Source organism: Entelurus aequoreus, linkage group LG18 (assembly GCF_033978785.1).
Source record: "Entelurus aequoreus isolate RoL-2023_Sb linkage group LG18, RoL_Eaeq_v1.1, whole genome shotgun sequence".
Classification (NCBI taxonomy): Eukaryota; Metazoa; Chordata; class Actinopteri; order Syngnathiformes; family Syngnathidae; genus Entelurus; species Entelurus aequoreus.
Window position 1 is genome coordinate 5319011 of NC_084748.1, and position 23907 is coordinate 5342917.

General features: G+C 35.5%; 1 protein-coding gene across 1 annotated transcript in view; it reads left to right on the top strand.

Moving 5' to 3' along the window:
• Window positions 1–20995, top strand: part of capn9 (calpain 9) — a 27127-nt gene extending 6132 nt beyond the window's left edge. Inside the window, exons 3-20 of the mRNA XM_062026364.1 lie at window positions 1–6; window positions 68–201; window positions 262–430; window positions 489–572; window positions 635–720; window positions 3717–3794; window positions 3865–4025; window positions 4105–4262; window positions 6401–6609; window positions 6688–6724; window positions 11311–11391; window positions 11455–11512; window positions 15119–15183; window positions 17848–17916; window positions 17985–18063; window positions 20308–20424; window positions 20501–20559; window positions 20632–20995. The exon at window positions 1–6 is cut by the window's left edge and continues 113 nt beyond it. Coding sequence (XP_061882348.1) covers window positions 1–6; window positions 68–201; window positions 262–430; window positions 489–572; window positions 635–720; window positions 3717–3794; window positions 3865–4025; window positions 4105–4262; window positions 6401–6609; window positions 6688–6724; window positions 11311–11391; window positions 11455–11512; window positions 15119–15183; window positions 17848–17916; window positions 17985–18063; window positions 20308–20424; window positions 20501–20559; window positions 20632–20658 — 1677 coding nt within the window. The 3' untranslated portion in view covers window positions 20659–20995. The remainder of the gene's footprint in view (window positions 7–67; window positions 202–261; window positions 431–488; window positions 573–634; window positions 721–3716; window positions 3795–3864; window positions 4026–4104; window positions 4263–6400; window positions 6610–6687; window positions 6725–11310; window positions 11392–11454; window positions 11513–15118; window positions 15184–17847; window positions 17917–17984; window positions 18064–20307; window positions 20425–20500; window positions 20560–20631) is intronic.
• The last annotated feature ends 2912 nt before the right edge of the window (window positions 20996–23907 follow it).

Sequence of the window (23907 nt, forward strand, 5' to 3'; positions counted from 1 at the left end):
TTCCAGGTAGGCGGCCGTCCGTCTCGACGTGTGCGGCGCGTGTGACCTTTGACCCCTCCCCGGTCAGTTCTGGCAGCACAACAAGTGGCTGGACGTGGTGGTGGACGACCGGCTGCCCACCGTCCACGACCAGCTGATCATGCTGCACTCCGCCTCCAACGACGAGTTCTGGAGCGCCCTGCTGGAGAAGGCCTACGCCAAGTAAGTCCGGGCCGCTTCATTAGGCACGGCCGCGCTCTCACGCCGCCGCCTGTCCCGCAGGATGCACGGCAGCTACGAGTCGCTGAAGGGCGGCAGCACCATGGAGGCCATGGAGGACTTCACGGGCGGCGTGGGCGAGATCTACGAGACCAAGACCTCCACCCATGACCTCTTCCGGGTCATGAAGAAGGCCCTGGACAGGGGCTCCATGATGGGATGCTCCATTGACGTGAGTGTGGCCCCGCCTCCTGACCCCGCCCACCCTTTGACACTCTGTGGCCCCGCAGGTCAGCAGCTCCGCAGAGTCTGAGGCCAAGTTGGCCAACGGTCTGGTGAAGGGACACGCCTACTCCATCACGGGCCTGCAGGAGGTGAGAGTCACATGCTCGGGCCAGGAGGTCGTCGGAGGTCAAATGTTCTGCTCCTTGTCCAGGTCAACTACCGAGGCAGGAAGGTCAAGCTGATCCGGGTCAGGAACCCCTGGGGTCAGGTGGAGTGGAACGGCCCTTGGAGTGACCAGTAAGCAGAAAATGTCCGCTCGCCGTGTTTTGCGATTTCTTAAAGCTGCTTGTGTTGCTTGACAAACTGATGACGACAACAACAAACTGACGACGACAACAAACCGACAACGACGACAACAAACTGACTACAACAAACTGACGCTGACAACAACCTAACGGCAACAAACTAACGACGACAAACTGACTACGGCAACAAACTGACGGCGACAAACTGACGACGACCATAAACCGACGACAACAACAATCTTACGACGACAACAACAAACTGACGACGACGACAATAACAAACTGACGACGACAACAAACTGACGACGACAACAAACTGACGACGATGACGACAACAAACTGACGGCAACAAACTGACGACCATAAACCGACGACAATAACAAACTGACAATAACGACAACAAACTGACGACAACAAACTGACGACAACAAACTGACGACAACAAACTGACGATGATAACAAACTGACGACGACAAACTGACGACGACAAACTGACGATGATAACAAACTGACAACGATAACAAACTGACGATGATAACAAACTGACGGCGACGACAACAACAAACTGACGACGACAACAAACTGACAGCGACGACGACAACAAACTGACGACGACAACAAACTGACAGCAACGACGGCAACAAACTGACGACGACCATAAACCGACGACAACAACAAACTGACCATGACAACAACAAACTGACCCCAATGACAACAAACTGACCACGATGACAACAAACTGACCACGACGACAACAACAAACTGACCGCGACCACGACAACAAACTGAGACGACGACAAAAACAACAAATTGACGCCGACAACAACAACAAACTGACGCCGACGACAACAACAAACTGACGCCGACGACAACTACCTGACGACAACAGCAACCTAACGACGACGACTATAACAAACTAACGACGACAACAACTCACTAGCATTAAGGCTCTTGAAATAATGTCAGCTGTTAAATGACATCAATTCATTAATTTCACCGCTTAATTACCATGTAATTAAGTATTACACAATTTAATTAGTTATTATACAATTTGATTAATTATTTCAGTTTAATTAGTAATTTGACAATTTAATTATTTGACAATTTAGTTATTTTTTTGACAACTTAATTCTTTATATCACAATTTGATTGTTTGACAATTTAATTATTTCACAACTTAATTAAATATTTGACAACTAATATATTTCACAATTTATTAATTGACTATTTAATTCATGATTTATTTAGTTATTTTCTAATATAACTATTTCACAATTTTATTAAGTATCTAACCATTTAGTTATATCAGGGTCTAATTAATTATTTGACAATGTAACTATTTGTTTCAAGACATAATTAATTACTTTAAAATGGACTTATTTATTTCACAATTTAAATAATAATTTGACAATTAAAATATTTCACAATTTATTTAATTATTTGATTAAGTAATTATTTTACGCTTTAATTATTCCCAATTTATTTAAAGGTAGATATTACTAAATGTGTGTCTGCGCTTAATTAGTCAAAGTCATCAATCAAAGTCGGGGGGGGGGGATATAATTAATTAAATCATGAAATTAATGAATTGTCAAATAAGGAAATTGTCAAATAAATAAATGGTCAAATAACAAAACAAATTGTGTAATAAGTAAATTGTCAAATGATGAATTCAATTGTGCAATAGTTAAATTGTCAATAATTAATTCAATTATGAAATAATTAAATTGTCACAGTAATTAAATTGTCAAAAAATTATTTGAATCCTGAAATAAATTATTACATTTTCAAATAATAAATTGTTTAAAAATTAAGTTGTTAAATAACTAACTAAATTGTGAAATATATAGCTTGTCAAATAAGTAATTAAATTATGAAATAAATAGTTAAATTAGTAAATTATTAATTAAACCATGAAATTTAAAAATTGTCAAATAAAAAAAATAAATGTGTAATAATTAATAAAAAATAAAAATAAAACAATAATTAATAATCAATCAAAAGTTGATTTATATAGCCCTAAATCACGAGTGTCTCAAAGGGCTGCACAAGCCACAACCACATCCTCGGTTTAGATCCCACATCAGGGCAAGAAAAAACTCAACTCGATGGGATTAAATGAGAAACCTTGGAGGGGACCGCAGATGTAACTAATTAAATTGTGAAATAAATCATTACATTTTCAAATAATTAAATCGTATAGTTAAATCGTGAAATTAATAAATAAATTGCGAAATAATTAATTATACCCTGTAATAAATGAACAAATTGTCAAATAATTGTGAAATAATTACATTTTCAAATAATTGAATCGTATAATTAAATCATGAAATTAATAAATAAATTGTGAAATAATTAATTATACCCTGTAATAAATGAACAAATTGTCAAATAATTGTGAAATAATTACCTTTCAAATAATTAAATCGTGAAATTAATAAATACATTGCTAAAGAATTATTTAAACCCTGTAATGAATGAACAAATTGTCAAATACTTAATTAAATCATGAAAAAAACAATTTGATCTGATTCCGATTGCAGGGGTGACAATTTGATTCAGAACTGGTTCCCATTTCAAAATGATTCTCGTGATTTATTATTGAGTATAATAGTTGTGTTGAAACTTTTTCAAAACAGGTCAGAAAAGCTCCTTTTGCTCACACGTAGACGGCCTAAAAACATATTTTCTAAATGGATTCTTATAAATAAATAAAAGTTATAAATTAGAAAAAACATATATTTTTAAATATCTATTTTTGAGAATTATTAATCGATTTAGAATCAAAATGAATAAGAATGGTGATCCGGATGTGAATCAAAACATTTTGTGCAGGTTGAGTGACCAATATGCTCTTCAAGGTCTATTGTGATTATCAAACATTATTCAAAGTTTTTGGTTTATGTCTCTCATAAACTTCTTTCAACGCGTCTTTCTTGTGTCCAGGACTCTTCTTTGTTTTAAAAAGTGTGTGTGTGTGTTTTCCAGTTCCAAGGAGTGGGACTACGTGGACAAGGCCGAGAAGAGTCGCATCCTGCAGAATTCGACAGAAGATGGAGAATTCTGGTGAGTGTAAGAAGTCCTCGCCTGGTGGTGGCGTCACAGGTCACGTGATGGCGCGTGTGTGCCACCTCAGGATGGACTTTGAGGACTTCAAGGCCGGCTACGACAAGGTGGAGATCTGCAACATGACGCCCGACGCCCTGACCGACAACACCAAGCGCCACTGGGAGGCCCAGTTGTTCGAGGGCCAGTGGATCCAAGGCTCCACCGCCGGCGGCTGCAGGAACTTCATCGGTGAGGAGACAGGAAGTGAAAGCGCGTCAAACACTTTTTTGTTTCCAAGCTTCCCGTGACAACTCCGTGTGACCCTCAGACACCTTCTGGACCAACCCTCAGTTCAAAATGGAGCTGAGGGACGCGGACGACGAGGACGACGTGTGCAGCGTGGTCATCGCCCTCATGCAGAAGAACAGACGCCGGCTGAGGAAGGAGGGCATGGACCTGCAGACCATCGGCTTCGCCGTCTACGAGGTCAGACTGATGCTGGGTCACATGACCTAACTCTAACTTCTTTAGTCATAATGATGCTGGGTCACATGACCTAACTCTAACTTCTTTAGTCATAATGATGCTGGGTCACATGACCTAACTCTAACTTCTTTAGTCATAATGATGCTGGGTCACATGACCTAACTCTGACTTCTTTAGTCATAATGATGCTGGGTCACATGACCTAACTCTAACTTCATTAGTCATAATGATGCTGGGTCACATGACCTAACTCTAACTTCTTTAGTCATAATGATGCTGGGTCACATGACCTAACTCTAACTTCATTAGTCATAATGATGCTGGGTCACATGACCTAACTCTAACTTCATTAGTCATAATGATGCTGGGTCACATGACCTAACTAACTTCTTTAGTCATAATGATGCTGGGTCACATGACCTAACTCTAACTTCTTTAGTCATAATGATGCTGGGTCACATGACCTAACTCTGACTTCTTTAGTCAGACTGATGCTGGGTCTCATGACCTAACTCTAACTTCTTTAGTCATAATGATGCTGGGTCACATGACCTAACTCTAACTTCTTTAGTCATAATGATGCTGGGTCACATGACCTAACTCTGACTTCTTTAGTCAGACTGATGCTGGGTCACATGACTTAAACCCTAACTTCATTAGTCAGACTGATGCTGGGTCACATGACCTAAACCTAACTTCTTTAGTCAGACTGACAGTCCATCTTAGATGAGCTCGGCCCCAGCGAAGCCAGCGACGTTTCTGGGTGTTGTTGATAAATGGCTTTGGCTTTGCATAGTAGAGTTTTAACCTGCACTTGTAGATGTAGCGACCAACTGTAGTTACTGACAGTGGTTTTCTGAAGTGTTCCTTAGCCCATGTGGTGATATCCTTTACACAATGATGTCGCTTTTTGACGCAGTACCGCCTGAGGGATTGAAGGTCACGGGCATTGCCGCTTACGTGCAGTGATTTCTCCAGATTCTCTGAACCTTTTGATGATATTACGATGGTGAAATCCCTAAATTCCTTGCAATAGCTGCTTGAGAAATGTTGTTCTTAAACAATTTGCTCAGGCATTTGTTGACAAAGTGGTGACCCTCGCCCCGTCCTTGTTTGTGAACGACTGAGGATTTCATGGAAGCTGCTTTTATACCCAATCATGGCACCCACCTGTTCCCAATTAGCCTGTTCACCTGTGGGATGTTCCAAATAAGTGTTTGATGAGCATTCCTCAAACTTATCAGTCTTTTTTGCCACTTGTGCCAGCTTTTTTGAAACATGATGCAGGCATCATATTCCAAATGAGCTAATATTTGCAAAAAATAACACACTTTACCAGTTCGAACGTTAAATATCTTGTCTTTGCAGTCTATTCAATTGAATATAAGTTGAAAAGGATTTGCAAATCATTGTATTCTGTTTTTATTTACCATTTACACAACGTGACAACTTCACTGCTTTTGTAAATGAAGGATGAATGAACACTATTAAAGATACAGTACGTAAATGAAGGATGAATGAATAGATGATTAAAGATACAGTACGTAAATGAAGGATGAATGAACACTATTAAAGATACAGTACGTAAATGAAGGATGAATGAATAGATGATTAAAGATACAGTACGTAAATGAAGGATGAATGAACACTATTAAAGATACAGTATGTAAATGAAGGATGAATGATTAGATGATTAAAGATACAGTATGTAAATGAAGGATGAATGAACACTATTAAAGATACAGTATGTAAATGAAGGATGAATGAACACTATTAAAGATACAGTAGGTAAATGAAGGATGAATGAACACTATTAAAGATACAGTAGGTAAATGAAGGATGAATGAACACTATTAAAGATACAGTATGTAAATGAAGGATGAATGAACACTATTAAAGATACAGTAGGTAAATGAAGGATGAATGAACACTATTAAAGATACAGTAGGTAAATAAAGGATGAATGATTAGATGATTAAAGATACAGTAGGTAAATGAAGGATGAATGATTAGATGATTAAAGATACAGTACGTAAATGAAGGATGAATGAACACTATTAAAGATACAGTATGTAAATGAAGGATGAATGATTAGATGATTAAAGATACAGTATGTAACAAACGTATGACCTCTCCAGGCCCCAAACAACGTGGATCATCAGGGGAAAGATTTCTTCCGCACGCACGCGTCCAAGGCCCGCAGCAGGACCTACATCAACCTGCGCGAGGTGTCAGAGCGCTTCACCCTGCCCCCCGGGAAATACCTGCTGGTGCCCACCACCTTCCAGCCTCACCACGAGGCCGACTTCCTGGTCCGCATCTACTCTGAGAAGAGAGTGTCAGCTCTGTGAGTAAAGACCACCTTCGCCTGTGTCGTACAGGGCGTGACGTGTCATGTGACGTGTCATGTGACCGTGTCCCTCAGGGAGATGGGGAGCGACGTGGACGCAGACCTGCCTGAGGTGAGGAGGTCCTCCGATCAGGAGCTTTTGGCAACTTTGAGGATTTGTTTCTGTCCTCAAAGTTTCACTTTTCTTTCTTATTGTGTGTGACAATCATTGCTACTTTAACTTGAACTTAATAACTGTGGTGCGTTCAAGGTCCCTCCATTAAAGTTAAAAACAGAACCACAACTAACTAGCTTTTCAAAAGGGGGAGATGGAACACAAATAACGGGTTTTCTAGAGATATTCCAGATATGTTCTAGATATGTCCCAGAAATGTTCTAGATATGTCCCAGATATATTCTAGGTATGTCCCAGGTATGTTCTAGATATGTCCCAGGTATGTTCTAGATATGTCCCAGGTATGTTCTAGATATGTCCCAGATATATTCCAGATGTGTTTTAGATATGTTCCAGATATGTTTTAGATATGCTAGCTATGTTACAGATATGTTCTATAAATGTCCCAGATATGTTCTATATATGTCCAAGATATGTCCCAGATATGTTCTAGGTATGTCCCAGATATATTCTAGGTATGTTCCAGATGTATTCTAGATATGTCCCAGATATATTGTAGATATGTTACAGATGTGTCCTAGATATGTTCCAGATATGTTTTAGATATGTTCCAGGTATATTCTAGTTATGTTCCAGATATGTTCTAAATATGTACCAGATATGTTCTATATATGTCCCAGATATGTTCTAGGTATGTCCCAGATATATTCTAGAAATGTTTCAGATATGTCCCAGACATATTCTAGATATGTTACAGATGTGTTCTAGATATGTCCCAGAAATGTTGTAGATATGTCCCAGGTATATTCTAGATATGTTACAGATGTGTTCTAGATATGTTTTAGATATGTTCCAGATATATTCTAGGTATGTTCCAGATATATTCTTGGTATGTTCCAGATATGTTCCAGACATGTCCCAGATATATTCTAGATATGTTACAGATGTGTTCTAGATATGTCCCAGAAATGTTCTAGATATGTCCCAGGTATATTCTAGATATGTTACAGATGTGTTCTAGATATTTTTTAGATATGTTCCAGGTATTTTTTAGATATGTTCCAGATATATTCTAGGTATGTTCCAGATATATTCTTGGTATGTTCCAGATATGTTCCAGACATGTTCTAGATATGTCCCAGATATATTCTAGATATGTTCCAGATGTGTTCCAGATATGTTCCAGAAATGTTCTAGATATGTCCCAGATATATTCTAGGTATGTTCCAGATATGTTCTAGATATGATCCAGACATGTTCAAGACATGTCCCAGATATATTCTAGATATGTTACAGATGTGTTCCAGATATGTTTTAGTTATGTTCGATATGTTCTAGCTATGTTCCAGATATGTTCTAGCTATTTTCCAGATATGTCCTAGATATGTTCCAGACATGTTCTAGACATGTCCCAGATATGTTCTAAATATGTGTCAGATATATCCTAGGTATGTTCCAGATATGTTCTAGCTATTTTCCAGATATGTCCTAGATATGTTCCAGACATGTTCTAGACATGTCCCAGATATGTTCTAAATATGTGTCAGATATATCCTAGGTATGTTCCAGATATATTCTAGGTATGTTCTAAATATGTTCTAGATATCTCCCAGATATATTCTAGATATGTTACAAATATGTTTTAGATATGTTCTATAAATGTCCCAGATATGTTCTAGATATGTTCCAGAAGTGTTTGAGATATGTCCCAGATATATTCTAGATATGTTGTAGATATGTTCTGGCTATGTTTTATATATATGCTAGATATGTTCCAGAAATGTTGTAGATATGTCCCAGATATATTCTAGATATGTTACAGATGTGTTCTAGATATGTTTTAGATATGTTCCAGATATATTCTAGGTATGTTCCAGATATATTCTTGGTATGTTCCAGATATATTCTTGGTATGTTCCAGATATGTTCTAGATATATTCCAGACATGTTCTAGTTATATCCCAGATATATTCTAGATATGTTACAGATGTGTTCCAGATATGTTCCAGAAATGTTCTAGTTATGTCCCAGATATATTCTAGGTATGTTCCAGATATGTTCTAGATATGTCCCAGATATATTCTAGGTATGTTCCAGTTATGTTCTAGATATGTTCCAGACATGTTCAAGACATGTCCCAGATATATTCTAGATATGTTACAGATGTGTTCCAGATATGTTTTAGATATGTACTAGCTATGTTACAGTTATATTCTAGCTATGTTCCAGATATGTTCCAGACATATTCTAGACATGTCCCAGATATGTTCTAAATATGTGTCAGATATATCCTAGGTATGTTCCAGATATTCTAGGTATCTCCCAGATATATTCTAGATATGTTACAGATGTGTTGTAGATATGTTCCAAATATGTTTTAGATATGTTCTATAAATGTCCCAGATATGTTCTAGATATGTTCCAGAAGTGTTTGAGATATGTCCCAGATATATTCTAGATATGTTGTAGATATCTTCTGGCTATGTTTTATATATATATGCTAGATATGTCCCAGAAATGTTGTAGATATGACCCAGATATATTCTAGATATACATCTGGGACTAAAACATGGCGCCGTTGGGATTCGGTTGTAGCCCTAAAAGTACCTGATTCTGTGCTTGGTGATGGGGTAGCAACATGGGGTTTAGTCGGGCATGGTGGACATGGGGTTTAGCCGGGCATGGTGGACCTGGGGTTTAGTCGGGCATGGTGGACCTGGGGTTTAGTCGGGCATGGTGGACATGGGGTTTAGTCGGGCATGGTGGACATGGGGTTTAGTCGGGCATGGTGGACATGGGGTTTAGTCGGGCATGGTGGACATGGGGTTTAGCCGGGCATGGTGGACATGGGGTTTAGTCGGGCATGGTGGACATGGGGTTTAGCCGGGCATGGTGGACATGGGGTTTAGTCGGGCATGGTGGACATGGGGTTTAGCCGGGCATGATGGACATGGGGTTTAGCCGGGCATGGTGGACATGGGGTTTAGTCGGGCATGGTGGACATGGGGGTTAGCCGGGCATGGTGGACCTGGGGTTTAGTCGGGCATGGTGGACATGGGGTTTAGCCGGGCATGATGGACATGGGGTTTAGCCGGGCATGGTGGACATGGGGTTTAGTCGGGCATGGTGGACATGGGGGTTAGCCGGGCATGGTGGACCTGGGGTTTAGTCGGGCATGGTGGACATGGGGTTTAGTCGGGCATGGTGGACATGGGGTTTAGTCTGGCATGGTGGACATGGGGTTTAGCCGGGCATGGTGGACATGGGGTTTAGTCGGGCATGGTGGACATGGGGTTTAGCCGGGCATGGTGGACATGGGGTTTAGTCGGGCATGGTGGACATGGGGTTTAGCCGAGCATGGTGGACATGGGGTTTAGCCGGGCATGGTGGACATGGGGTTTAGTCGGGCATGGTGGACATGGGGGTTAGCCGGGCATGGTGGACCTGGGGTTTAGTCGGGCATGGTGGACATGGGGTTTAGCCGGGCATGGTGGACATGGGGTTTAGTCGGGCATGGTGGACATGGGGTTTAGTCGGGCATGGTGGACATGGGGTTTAGCCGGGCATGATGGACATGGGGTTTAGCCGGGCATGGTGGACATGGGGTTTAGCCGGGCATGGTGGACATGGGGTTTAGTCTGGCATGGTGGACATGGGGTTTAGCCGGGCATGGTGGACATGGGGTTTAGTCGGGCATGGTGGACATGGGGTTTAGTCGGGCATGGTGGACATGGGGTTTAGTCGGTATGGTGGACATCAATCAATGTCAATCAATGTTTATTTATATAGCCCTAAATCACAAGTGTCTCAAAGGGCTGTACAAGCCACAACGACATCCTCGGTACAGAGCCCACATACGGGCAAGGAAAAACTCACCCCAGTGGGACGTCGGTGAATGACTATGAGAAACCTTGGAGAGGACCGCATATGTGGGTAACCCCCCCCCCCTCTAGGGGAGACCGAAAGCAACGGATGTCGAGTGGGTCTGACATAACATTGTGAAAGTCCAGTCCACAGTGGATCCAACACATCAGCGGGAGTCCAGTCCACAGCGGGGCCAACAGGAAACCATCCCGAGCGGAGACGGGTCAGCAGCGCAGAGATGTCCCCAACCGATGCACAGGCTAGTGGTCCACCCGGGGTCCCGGCTCTGGACAGCCAGCACTTCATCCATGGCCACCGGACATGGGGTTTAGTCGGGCATGGGGGCCCCTTCAGGGCGCGGGCGTAATTTAGCCACAACTGCACTTCCTCATTACGCAACAATGATGATTACTGCCCGCAAGGTTGCATTCAGGAACCCTCAGAATTCCGAGCATCAACATTACAACACAAACAAGTCGTCTATTGCACCTTCTCTATGTTCTTTATTGCTGCAATGATTATGTCAGTTTGTTGTGGGGTTTTCTTTCTTTTAAATCTATTACTTCTTTAATGTTTTCAACTGAAATATTTCAATCGTTTGCTCGTTCAACAAAACTGTACAAAAATAAAAAAGGCACTGGGTTTTTCATAAAACATTGTGTTTGGGGGAAAAAGGTGCATGTTTTTCCCAGTTTGAAGTAGTACCTTGGTGCTTGCAGCCGCCCCCGCCCAGCTCCCCCGAGGACGAGACGGACGAGGAGAAAAGCCTCAGGAAGCTTTTTGAGGACGTGGCTGGAAGGGTGAGTCCCCCGTGGAACTTTCTGAGTCCTCATCAACTCTTTTCATGCTTGTCTCTCCTGCAGGACCAGGCCATCTCTGTCAGGGAGCTTCAGCAGATCCTCAACGGCGTCCTCGGCACACGTACGCAGCGACTCCTTCTCTGATGACAACTTATTATATCTTATGATTAGAGATGTCCGATAATATCGGTCTGCCGATATTATCAGCCGATAAATGCGTTAAAATGTAATATCGGAAATTATCGGTATCGTTTTTTTTATTATCAGTATCGTTTTGTTTATTTATTTTTTTTATTTTTATTTTTTTTATTAAATCCACATAAACACAAGATACACTTACAATTAGTGCACCAACCCAAAAAACCTCCCTCCCCCAGTCACACTCATTCACACAAAAGGGTTGTTTCTTTCTGTTATTAATATTCTGCTTCCTACATTATATATCAATATATATCAATACAGTCTGCAAGGGATACAGTCCGTAAGCACACATGATTGTGCGTGCTGCTGCTCCACTAATAGTACTAACCTTTAACAGTTAATTTTACAAATTTTCATTAATTACTAGTTTCTATGTAACTGTTTTTATATTGTTTTACTTTCTTTTTTATTCAAGAAAATGTTTTTAATGTATTTATCTTATTTTATTTGATTCATTTTTTTAAAAAGTACCTTATCTTCACCTGGTTGTCCAAATTAGGCATAATAATGTGTTAATTCCACGACTATACATCGGTTGATATCGGTATCGGTAATTAAAGAGTTGGACAATATCGGCATATCGGATATCGGCAAAAAGCCATTATCGGACATCCCTACTTATGATAATGACTTACTGTAACTGATAATAACTAGTCTGATAATAACTTATTATATCTTGTGATAATTACTTAACTGATAAAATAACAAGTTATTATCAGACAAGTTATTATCACTAATTATCAGACAAGTTATCACTAATTAATCAGTTAAGTAATTATCGCAAGATAATAACGAGTCTGATAATAACCAATTTTATCTTGCGATTACTTAACTGATAACTAGTCTGATAATAATTAGTGACAATAACTTGTCAAATATTTAATGATAATAAATAGTCTGACAATAACTTATTATATCTTGTGATAATTACTTAACTAATAAAATAACAAGTTATTATCAGACAAGTTATTATCACTAATTATTACCAGACTACCGGTAGTTATTATCAGTTAAGTCATTATCACAAGATAAAATAATTTAGCAGACTAGTTATTATCTTGTGATAATTACTTAACTGATAATAACTAGTCTAATAATATAGTGATAATAACTTGTCTGATAATAATTACTGATAATAACTCGTCTGATAATAATAGATATATAAAAATAGGTATAATAACTAGTGATAATATATCGTGATAACTAGTCTCATAACTTATTATATCTTGTGATATTTACTTAACTGATAAAATACGTTTTTATCAGACAAGTTATCACTAATTATTATCAGACAAGTTATTATCAGTAATTATCATACTAGTTATTATCAGTTATGTAATTATCGCAAGATAGTAACGAGTCTGATGATAACCTATTTTATCTTGCGATAATTACTCAACTGATAATAACTAGTCTGATAATAATTAGTGATAATAATTACTCTGATAATAATTTGTGATAATAACTAGTCTGATAATAATTAGTGATAACTAGTCTGATAATAACTTATTTTATCAGTTAAGTAATTATCACAAGACAAGTTATTATCGCTAATTATCAGACAAGTTATTATCACTAATTATTATCAGACTAGTTATTTTCAGTTAAAGTAATTATCGTGAGATAAAATAGGTTATTATCAGACTCGTTATTATCTTGCGATAATTACTTGACTGATAATAACGAGTCTGATAATAATTAGTGAAAATAACTTGTCTAATATTAATTAGTGATAATAACAGGTATAATAACTATGATAATATATTGTGATAATAACTAGTCTGATAATAACTTATTGTATCTTGTGATAATTGCTTTACTGATAAAATAACAAGTTATTATCACTAATTATTATCAGACAGGTTATTATCACAAATTATTATCAGACAAGTTATTATCAGTTAAAGTAATTATCGCAAGATAACTAGTCTGATAATAACTTATTTTATCTTGCAATAATTACTTAACTGATAATAACTAGTCTGATAATAATTGGTGATAATAACTTGTCTGATAACAATTAGCAATAATATTATGAGTTAATTATTGCAAGATATAATAACAAGTTATCAGACTAGTTATTGTCACTAATTATTGTCAGACAAGTTATTGTCACTAATTATTATCTGACTAGTTATTATCAGTTAAGTAATTATTGCAAGATAAAATAGGTTATTATCAGACTCTTTATTTTATCTTGCGATAATTACTTAACTGATAATAACTAGTCAGATGATAATTAGTGACAATAACTTGTCTGATAATAATTAGTGAAAATAACTAGTCTGATAACTTGTTATTATATCTTGTAATAATTAACTGATAATATTATCACTAATTATTATCAGACTAGTTATTATCAGTTAAGTAATTATTGCCAGATAAAATAAGTTATTATCAGACTAGTTATCTTGCGATAACTACTTAACTGATAATACCTATTCTGATAATAATTAGTGATAATAAGTTGTCTGATAATAATTAGTGATAATAACTTGTCTGATAATAACTAATGGTAATAACAGGTATAATAACTAGTGATAATATATTGTGATAATAATTAGTCTGATAATAACTTGTTATGACTTGTCTGATAATAACTTTTAAATATGACTAGCGATAATAACTTGTAATAATAACTTCTTATAGTAACTTTTCTGGTAATAAATTGTTATAATATATTGTGAAAATTACTTAACTGACAATAATTAGTCTGATAAACACAAGTCAGATAATATTTAGTGATAATACCTTGTCTGATAATAGCTTGTCTGACAATAACTAGTAATAACTTTTGATAGGAACAGGTATAATACCTACTGATAAAAACTAGTGATACTATCTTGTAATAATATCTTCTCTGACAAAGACTAGTGATAATAACTTCTGCTAATATCTTGTGATAACTAGTCTGATAATAACTTGCGATAACTTGTTACAGTAGCGTTTATGGTAATAACTTGTTATAATATATTGTGAAAGGTACTTAACTGATAACTAGTCTGATAATAATTTACCGGGCAATAGTTTGTCTGATAATAACGATTAATAACTATTGATAGTAACGGGTATACTAACCAGTAATAATAGCTTATGATAATAACTAGTGTGATAATAACTTGTGATAATACCTAGTGATAAAATCTAGTGATATTTTGTGATAATACCTTCTCTTACAATGACTAGTGATAATAACTAGTGCTAATATCTTGTGATAATACCTAGTCTGATAATAACTAGTGATAATATCTTGTATTAAAAACATGTCTCACACCTAGTGATAATAACTAGTAATAAGTAATAATATCTTGTGATAATAAATTGTCTTGATACCTTGATAGTAACGTGTCTGGTAATAACTTGTTATAATATCTTGTGATAACTAACGATAATAACTTGTCTGACAATAACTAGTCTGAAAACTAGTGATGATAATTAATGATAATAACTTGTCTGATAATAACTAGTGATAATAACTGGACTAACTCATCCAATAATGAATTTCTGGTTTGTGTTTGGTGATCAGGAAAAGAGATCAAGTTTGATGGCCTGAGCCTCCACACGTGTCACAACATCATCAACCTGCTGGACGTATCCTCTCCGCCATGTTGCCATCTGCTATAACTTGTCATAATAACTTAGCTGGTAATAACTACTGATGATAACTTAGCTGGTAATAACTACTGATGATAACTTATCTGGTAATAACTATTGATGATAACTTCTGATAATAGCTTATCTGGTAATAACTTGTGATAATAACTTACATGATAATAACTAGTGATGCTTACTTGTGATAATAACTTATCTGGTAATAACTAGTTATGCTTACTTGGGTTAATAACTTATCTGGTAATAACTAATAAAAATAACTTATGTAATAATAACTAGTGGTAATATATTGTGATAATAACTTATCTGATAATAACTTCTGTGATAATATCTTGTAATAATAACTTATCTGATAATTACTACTGATAATAACGTATGTAATAATAATTAGTGATAACAACTAGTGATAACTTGTGATAACTTATCTGATAATAACAAGTGATAATAACTTATCTAATAATAGCTATTGATAATAACTTATCTGATAATAACTAGTGATAATAATAAATCTGATCAAAACTAGCGATAATAACTTATATAATTATTAATAGTGATAATAACTTATCTGATTATAACTAGTGATAATAACTTATCTGTTAATAACGTATCTAGTAGTAACCAGTGATAATAAATGATCTAATAACTCATGCTAATAACTAGTGAAAACTAACGTATCTGATTATAATTAGTGATCATAACATATCTAATAATAACTTGTGATAATAACTTATCTGATTATAACTGCTGATAACTTATCGGATAACTTATCTAATAGTAACTAGTGTAATAACTAATGATAACTAGTGTGATAATAAATAATGATAGCTAGTGATAATACCTTATCTGATAATAACTTGTGATAATAACTAATTATAACTAGTTATAATAACTTATCTGATAAAAACTTGTGATAATAACTAGTGTGATAATAACTAATGATGATTAGTGATAATAACTTCTCTGATAACTTGTGATAATAACTAGTGATAATAACGTATCTAATAATAGCTATTGATAATAACTTATCTGATAACAACTAGTGATAATAATAAATGTAATAAAAACTAGCGATAATAACTTGTATAATTATTAATAGTGATAATAACTTATCTGATTGTAACTAGTGATAATAACTTATCTGTTAATAACGTATCTAGTAGTAACCAGTGATAATAAATTATCTAATAACTCGTGCTAATAACTAGTGAAAACTAACGTATCTGATTATAATTAGTGATCATAACATATCTAATAATAACTTGTGATAATAACTTATCTGATTATAACGGCTGATAACTTATCGGATAACTTATCTAATAGTAACTAGTGTAATAACTAATGATAACTAGTGTGATAATAAATAATGATAACTAGTGATAATACCTTATCTGATAATAACTTGTGATAATAACTAATTATAACTAGTTATAATAACTTATCTGATAAAAACTTGTGATAATAACTAGTGTGATAATAACTAATGATGATTAGTGATAGTAACTTCTCTGATAACTTGTGATAATAACTAGTGATAATAACGTATCTAATAATAGCTATTGATAATAACTTATCTGATAACAACTAGTGATAATAATAAATGTAATAAAAACTAGCGATAATAACTTGTATAATTATTAATAGTGATAATAACTTATCTGATTGTAACTAGTGATAATAACTTATCTGTTAATAACGTATCTAGTAGTAACCAGTGATAATAAATTATCTAATAACTCGTGCTAATAACTCGTGAAAAATAACGTATCTGATTATAATTAGTGATCATAACATATTTAATAATAACTTGTGATAATAACTTATCTGATTATAACTGCTGATAACTTATCGGATAACTTATCTAATAGTAACTAGTGTAATAACTAATGATAACTAGTGTGATAATAAATAATGATAACTAGTGATAATAACTTATCTGATAACAACTTGTAATAATAACTCATGATAATTAGTGATAATAACTTCTCTGATAACTTGTGATAATAACTAGTGATAATAACTTATCTGACAACTTATCTGATAATAACTTGTGATAATAACTTATAATAACTTATCTGATAATAACTTATCTGATAATAACTATTGATAATAACTTCTCTGATAATAACTTATCTGATAATAACTATTGATAATAACTTCTCTAAAAATAACTTACCTGATAATAACTATTGATAATAACTTCTCTGATAATAACTTATCTGATAATAACTATTGATAATAACTTATCTGATAATAACTTATCTGATGATAACTATTGATAATAACTTGCTCTAAAAATAACTTCTCTGATAATAACTTATCTGATAACTTATCTGATAATAACTAGAGATAATAACTAGTGATAATAACTAGAGATAATAACTAGTGATAACTATTGATAGTAACTATTGATAATAACTAGTGATAATAACGTATCTGATAATAACTAGAGATAATAACTAGTGATAATAACTAGATATAATAACTAGTAACTATTGATAGTAACTATTGATAGTAACTATTGATAATAACTATTGATAATAACTAGTGATAATAAGTTATCTGATAATAACTAGTAATAACAGCGTGCCACAACATCATCTCCGCCATGTTGCCGTCTGCTAGCTCCTTTGACAAGACAACAAGGTGGACAACACGGGCAAGATGGAGTTCCAAGAGTTCAAGGTGTTCTGGGAGAAGCTGAAGAAGTGGATCGTACGTCTTCTTCTCATGTATTATTATTATTGATGATGATGATGTTGAAGGTGTGTTCTTGCCACCAGATGCTCTTCTTGTCCTTCGACACTGACCGCTCAGGAGCCATGTCCTCCTACGAGCTGCGCAGCGCCCTCAAAGCTGCGGGTAAGACAATGCACCATGGCCGCCACTAGGGGGCTCCCCAGGGTCAAGATAAGTCCATGTTGGGACCAAAATACAAGGAGGCTGTGGCTGATACTGGGAAGTTTGGTATCAATCCGATACCAAGTAAATACAGGGCTAGTACCGCCAATATTGGTTCTTTACCTACAACTGTCATAATCATTTTGTGAACTTGCCTCTAGTCTAGTCTAGTCTAGGTAGATGATTGTCACCACCATTACACAGTAAAAACATGCCATACCATTCATGTTATATATACCATATTATATTATATACACCAAGCCATACCATACAATATTATACACACAATGCCATTCCATAACATATTATAGTATACCATATTATTTACACCATACCATACGGTATTATACCATACCCTATTATATACACCATACCATATTATACCACATGATATACACTATTCTATACTATGCCATATTACATACACCATTCTATATTATACCATCCATCCATCCATTTTCTACCGCTTGTCCCTGTCGGGGTCGCGGGGGATACTGGAGCCTTTCTCAGCTGCATTCGGGCGGAAGGCGGGGTACACCCTGGACAAGTCGCCACCTCATCACAGGGCCAACACAGATAGCATTTTATACCATATTATATACAGTATTCTATACCATAATATGTACACTACTATACCATACTTACAACATACCATAATATACTATACACTTCCATATTATATACTCCATTCTATACTATACCATATTTTATACACCATGTCATGCCATGCCATATTATATACACCATACTATACCTTGTTGTATACACCATAATGTACAATACAAGGATATATACATTATACCATACCATGTTTTACACACCATAACATAATATACCATATGATATACACCATACTATACTATAACATTTATATACACCATACCATACTATACATGTTCTATACACCATGCCATACTATACTATGTTATATACACATACTATACTATACCATGTTATATAAACCATACCATACTATACCATGTTCTATGCACCAAGACATACTATAGCATTTAATATACACCATAGTATACTATACCATGTTATATACACCATACCATACTATACCATGTAATATACACCATACTATACCATGTAATATACACCACACTATACTGGACCATTTTTATACACCATACCATACTATACCATGTTGTATACACCATGCCATAATATATAATCTAATATACACATACAATACTATACCATGTCATATACACCACACCATACTATACCATGTTGTATACACCATAATGTACAATACAAGGATATATACATTATACCATACCATGTTTTACACACCATAACATAATATACCATATGATATACCCCATACTATACTATAACATTTTATATACACCATACCATACTATACATGGTATATACACCAAGCCATACTATACCATATAATATACACCATACTGTACTATACTATGTTATATATACACCATACAATATACACATACTATACTATACCATGTTATATAAACCATACCATAATATACCATGTTATATACACCAAGCCATACTACAGCATTTAATATACACCATAGTATACTATACCATGTAATATACACCATACTATACTAGACTATTTTTTATACACCATACCAAACTATACCATGTTGTATACACCATGCCATAATATATCATCTAATATACACATAAAATACTATACCAGGTCATATACACCACACAATACTATACCATGTTGTATACACCATGCCATACTATAACATACAATATACACATACAATACTATACCATGTCATATACACCACTCCATACTATAACATACAATATACACCACAGTATTATACTATACCATGTTACATACACCATGCCATACCTTCCATCCATTTTCTACCGCTTGTCCCGTTCGGGGTCGCGGGCGGGTGCTGCAGCCTATCTCAGCCGCATTCGGGCAAGAAGGCCATACTTTGGCATATAATATACACCATACTATACTATACTTTGTCATATACACCATACCATACGTACTATACCATATAATATACACCATACTGTACAATACCATGTTATTAACACTATAGCATACATTATATACTGTACCACATGATACTATACTATACCAATATTATATATAGCATATGATATACACTATACCATATTATAGATAGTGTAACCATAAAGCAAGGCAGTGTTTGTATTCCTAAACCCTGAATAAAACCGTCTGTGGACGTTCAGGGATGCAGCTGAACAATCAGCTCCTGCAGCTACTGGCCCAGAGGTTCGCCGACGAGAAGCACACCATCGACTTTGACGACTACCTGAACTGCATCGTGCGCCTGGAGAACATGTTCCGTACGTAGAATTTATATTTTTTAAAGTAGCGTGTCCGGCTGTTCCCGCGCCGACGTGTGCTTTTGTGCCGACGCAGGCGTCTTCCAGGCCATGGACACGCACCACAAGGGCAGGGTGAACTTCACCATGCTGCAGGTAGAAGCACATCCCACTAACCCCGCCCCCTCCTCCACGTCGCCATGTTGACTCTTGTGACCTCCTCCCCAGTTCCTCGTCTTGTCCATGAACGTGTGAGAGGACGCCCGGGAGCCCAGCAAAGCCGAGCGAAGAACAAAAAGCGAGCCGGACGACGCTCTCCCCTCGCGGCGCGGACGTCTTCTCCTTTCTTTTCACCTTGGAATCCGAGCCTCTCCACACCTCAACACATAATGTGAGATTACTGATTATTACCTTTTCCTGGAACCAGTACATTGTGAATAAAGCCTCCCTCTCAGCTACTGTGAAAAGTTTGTCAACTTTCCCTTGAGATGAGCGCTGCTATAAAATATAAAACCAATAAAAACAATCTTCTACTCTGTTGTGCAATAACACTAGCAAATAAACACTTTCTAAACATGTCTTTGCATCATGATTAGGGGAGGTTGTTCGGATTGTGTCAAAAAAGAGAATGCTGTGCTATCATTTCCAAATACATTCAAGGGTAATTTATCTGATTTACTCATATTGTCCACTAGAGGTCAGTATATGTGTAGCCTGGTATTTAAGAGGAATTTGAGGGTGTCAAACTCAAGGCCCCGGGGCCACATCTGGCCTGCCACATCATTTTGTATGGCCTGGAAGCAACAAAGTGCAATATATTTTCTTACTAAATGTATTTGTTCTTTGTACTTTGACATAAAATAAAATGGCATACTTTTTCAACTTTAAACTGTAATATTGCAACAAATATATTAACATATTATACGATTTTTATTATTTTTTTTATAGTTAAATATCTGCTTGACTTATGATTTCAAAGCAAGTTATCCACGAGAATGTACATTGTAAAAGTGACAATGATTTTGTTGTAAAAAAAACACAAAAAACTGGCTGCTCAATCGCCACAATTTTACTGTAAAAAACCTTATACTGTGGTATTTTCCATTTACAGTAATACACCGTAAAAACAACCTTAGATTTTACAATTTAAAAAAATTGTCAGCTCAGTTGGAGTATATTACCGTAAAAAAAAAACTTTGGTACCATTTACAGTAATACACCGTAAACAAAACAACTTTGGATTGTACGGTTAAAAAAAAAAAAAGCAGGTCGATCGCCACAATTTTACTGTAAAAAAACGGTGGTGCCATTTTTTTTAATTTACAGTAATACAACGTAAAATAAATGCAGATTTTATACAAAAATAAAATAATTTTACCGTAAAAAAAATATACTGTGGTATTTTGCATTTACAGTAATACAACGTAGAATAAATGTAGATTTTATACAAAAATAAAATAATTTTACCGTAAAAAAAAACTATACTGTGATATTTTGCATTTTCAGTAATACATCGTAAAAACAACTATGGATTTTGCCGCTAAAAAAGAACGGCAGCTCAATCACCACATTTTACTGTAAAAAAAACGGTGGTGCCATTTTTTCATTTACAGTAATACAACGTGGAAACAAATGTAGATTTTATACTAAAAAAAAAGTATTTTACCGTAAAAAGCCCTATACTGTTGTACGTTTTTTCCATTTACAGTAATACACATAAAACAAATGTAGATTTTATACAACGACAAAAAAAATATTTTACCATTAAAAAAAACCCTGTACTGTGGTAGTTTCCATTTACAGTAATACACTGTAAAAACAACCTTAGATTTTACAATAAGAACAACTGGCAGCTCAGTTGGAGAATATTACTGTAAAAAGAACCTGTGGTACCGTTTTTCCTTTTACAGTAATACACCGTAAAAAACACAAGCTTAGATTTTACAGTAAAAAAAAACTGGCAGCTCAGTTGGAGAAATTTACCGTTAAAAAAAACCCTTTGGTACCGTTTTTCCATTTACAGTAATACACCATAAAAACAGCTGTGGATTTTACAGTAAAAACAAAAACAAACGGCAGGTCAATCACCCCAATTTTAATGTAAAAAAATGGTGGTGACATTTTTTGCATTTACAGTAATACACCATAAAAACAAATGTAGATTTTATACAAAAATGTAGTACTTTTACCGTAAAAAAACCCTATACTGTGGTATTTTCCATTTACAGTAATACATCGTAAAAACAACTATGGATTTTACGGTAAAAGAAAAATGGCAGCTCAATCGCCACAATTTTACAGTAAAAAAAACCGGTGGTGCCATTTTTTCATTTACAGTAATACAACGTGGAAACAAATGTAGATTTTATACAAAAAATAATAGTTTTACTTTAAAAAGCCCTTTACTGTTGTACCATTTTTCCATTCACAGTAATACACATAAAACAAATGTAGATTTTATACGACAAAAAAAAGAATTTTACCATTTAAAAAAAACCCGCTATACTGTGGTAGTTTCCATTTACAGTAATACACCGTAAAAACAACTGTGGATTTTTTACGGTAAAAAAAAAAAACGGCAGCTCAATCGCCACAATTTAAATGTAAAAAAAACGGTGGTGCCATTTTTTCATTTACAGTAATACACCATAAAAACAAATGTAGATTTTATACTCAAAAAAATAAAATAATTTTACAGTAAAAAACACAACCTTTGATTTTAGAGTAAAAAAAAAACTGGGGTACCGCTTTTCCATTTACAGTAATATACCGTAAAAACAACTGTGGATTTTTTACGGTAAAAAAAAAAAACGGCAGCTCAATCGCCACAATTTAAATGTAAAAAAACGGGGGTGACATTTTTTACATTTACAGTAATACACCGTAAAAACAAATGTAGATTTTATACAAAACATTTTTTTTAATGTAAAGACATACTGTGGTATTTTCCATTTACAGTAATACACTGTAAAAACAACAACTTTAGATTTTAAAATAAAACAAACTGGCTGCTCAGTTGGATAATTTTACAGTAAAAAACAGTCTTGTCTTTTTTCCATTTTGCGGTAATATGCTGTAAAAAACACAAATGTTTTTTTCAACAGTGTACAGTACGTTAAAAATATATACTAATCAAATGCGCAGGCAATTGTCTAATATGATGAGGTCCTCCTTAGACATGAATGTTGTCTCACTAGCGGCCCTCGGAGGGCAAACAGAACTCATGTGACGTCACCTCAATGCAAACTACTGTATTGTTGTCAATAAAGTTGGAAGAGAAAAAAATGGACCGTACCAATTTGGGAGGGGGGGGCGAACCATTAATGACAATTCCGAGAGCCTTTTTTTATAGCCATCCACAAACCATAAATACATATATTAACATTAAATACATTTTGAGGGTAAAAAAAGAAGCAATTATTTAATAAACGACGCGTTTGAGTTTTTTAACACCCCTTCGACGCTGCGTGGAATGGTGGCGTCCAGTGCGGATGTAAGCAGCAT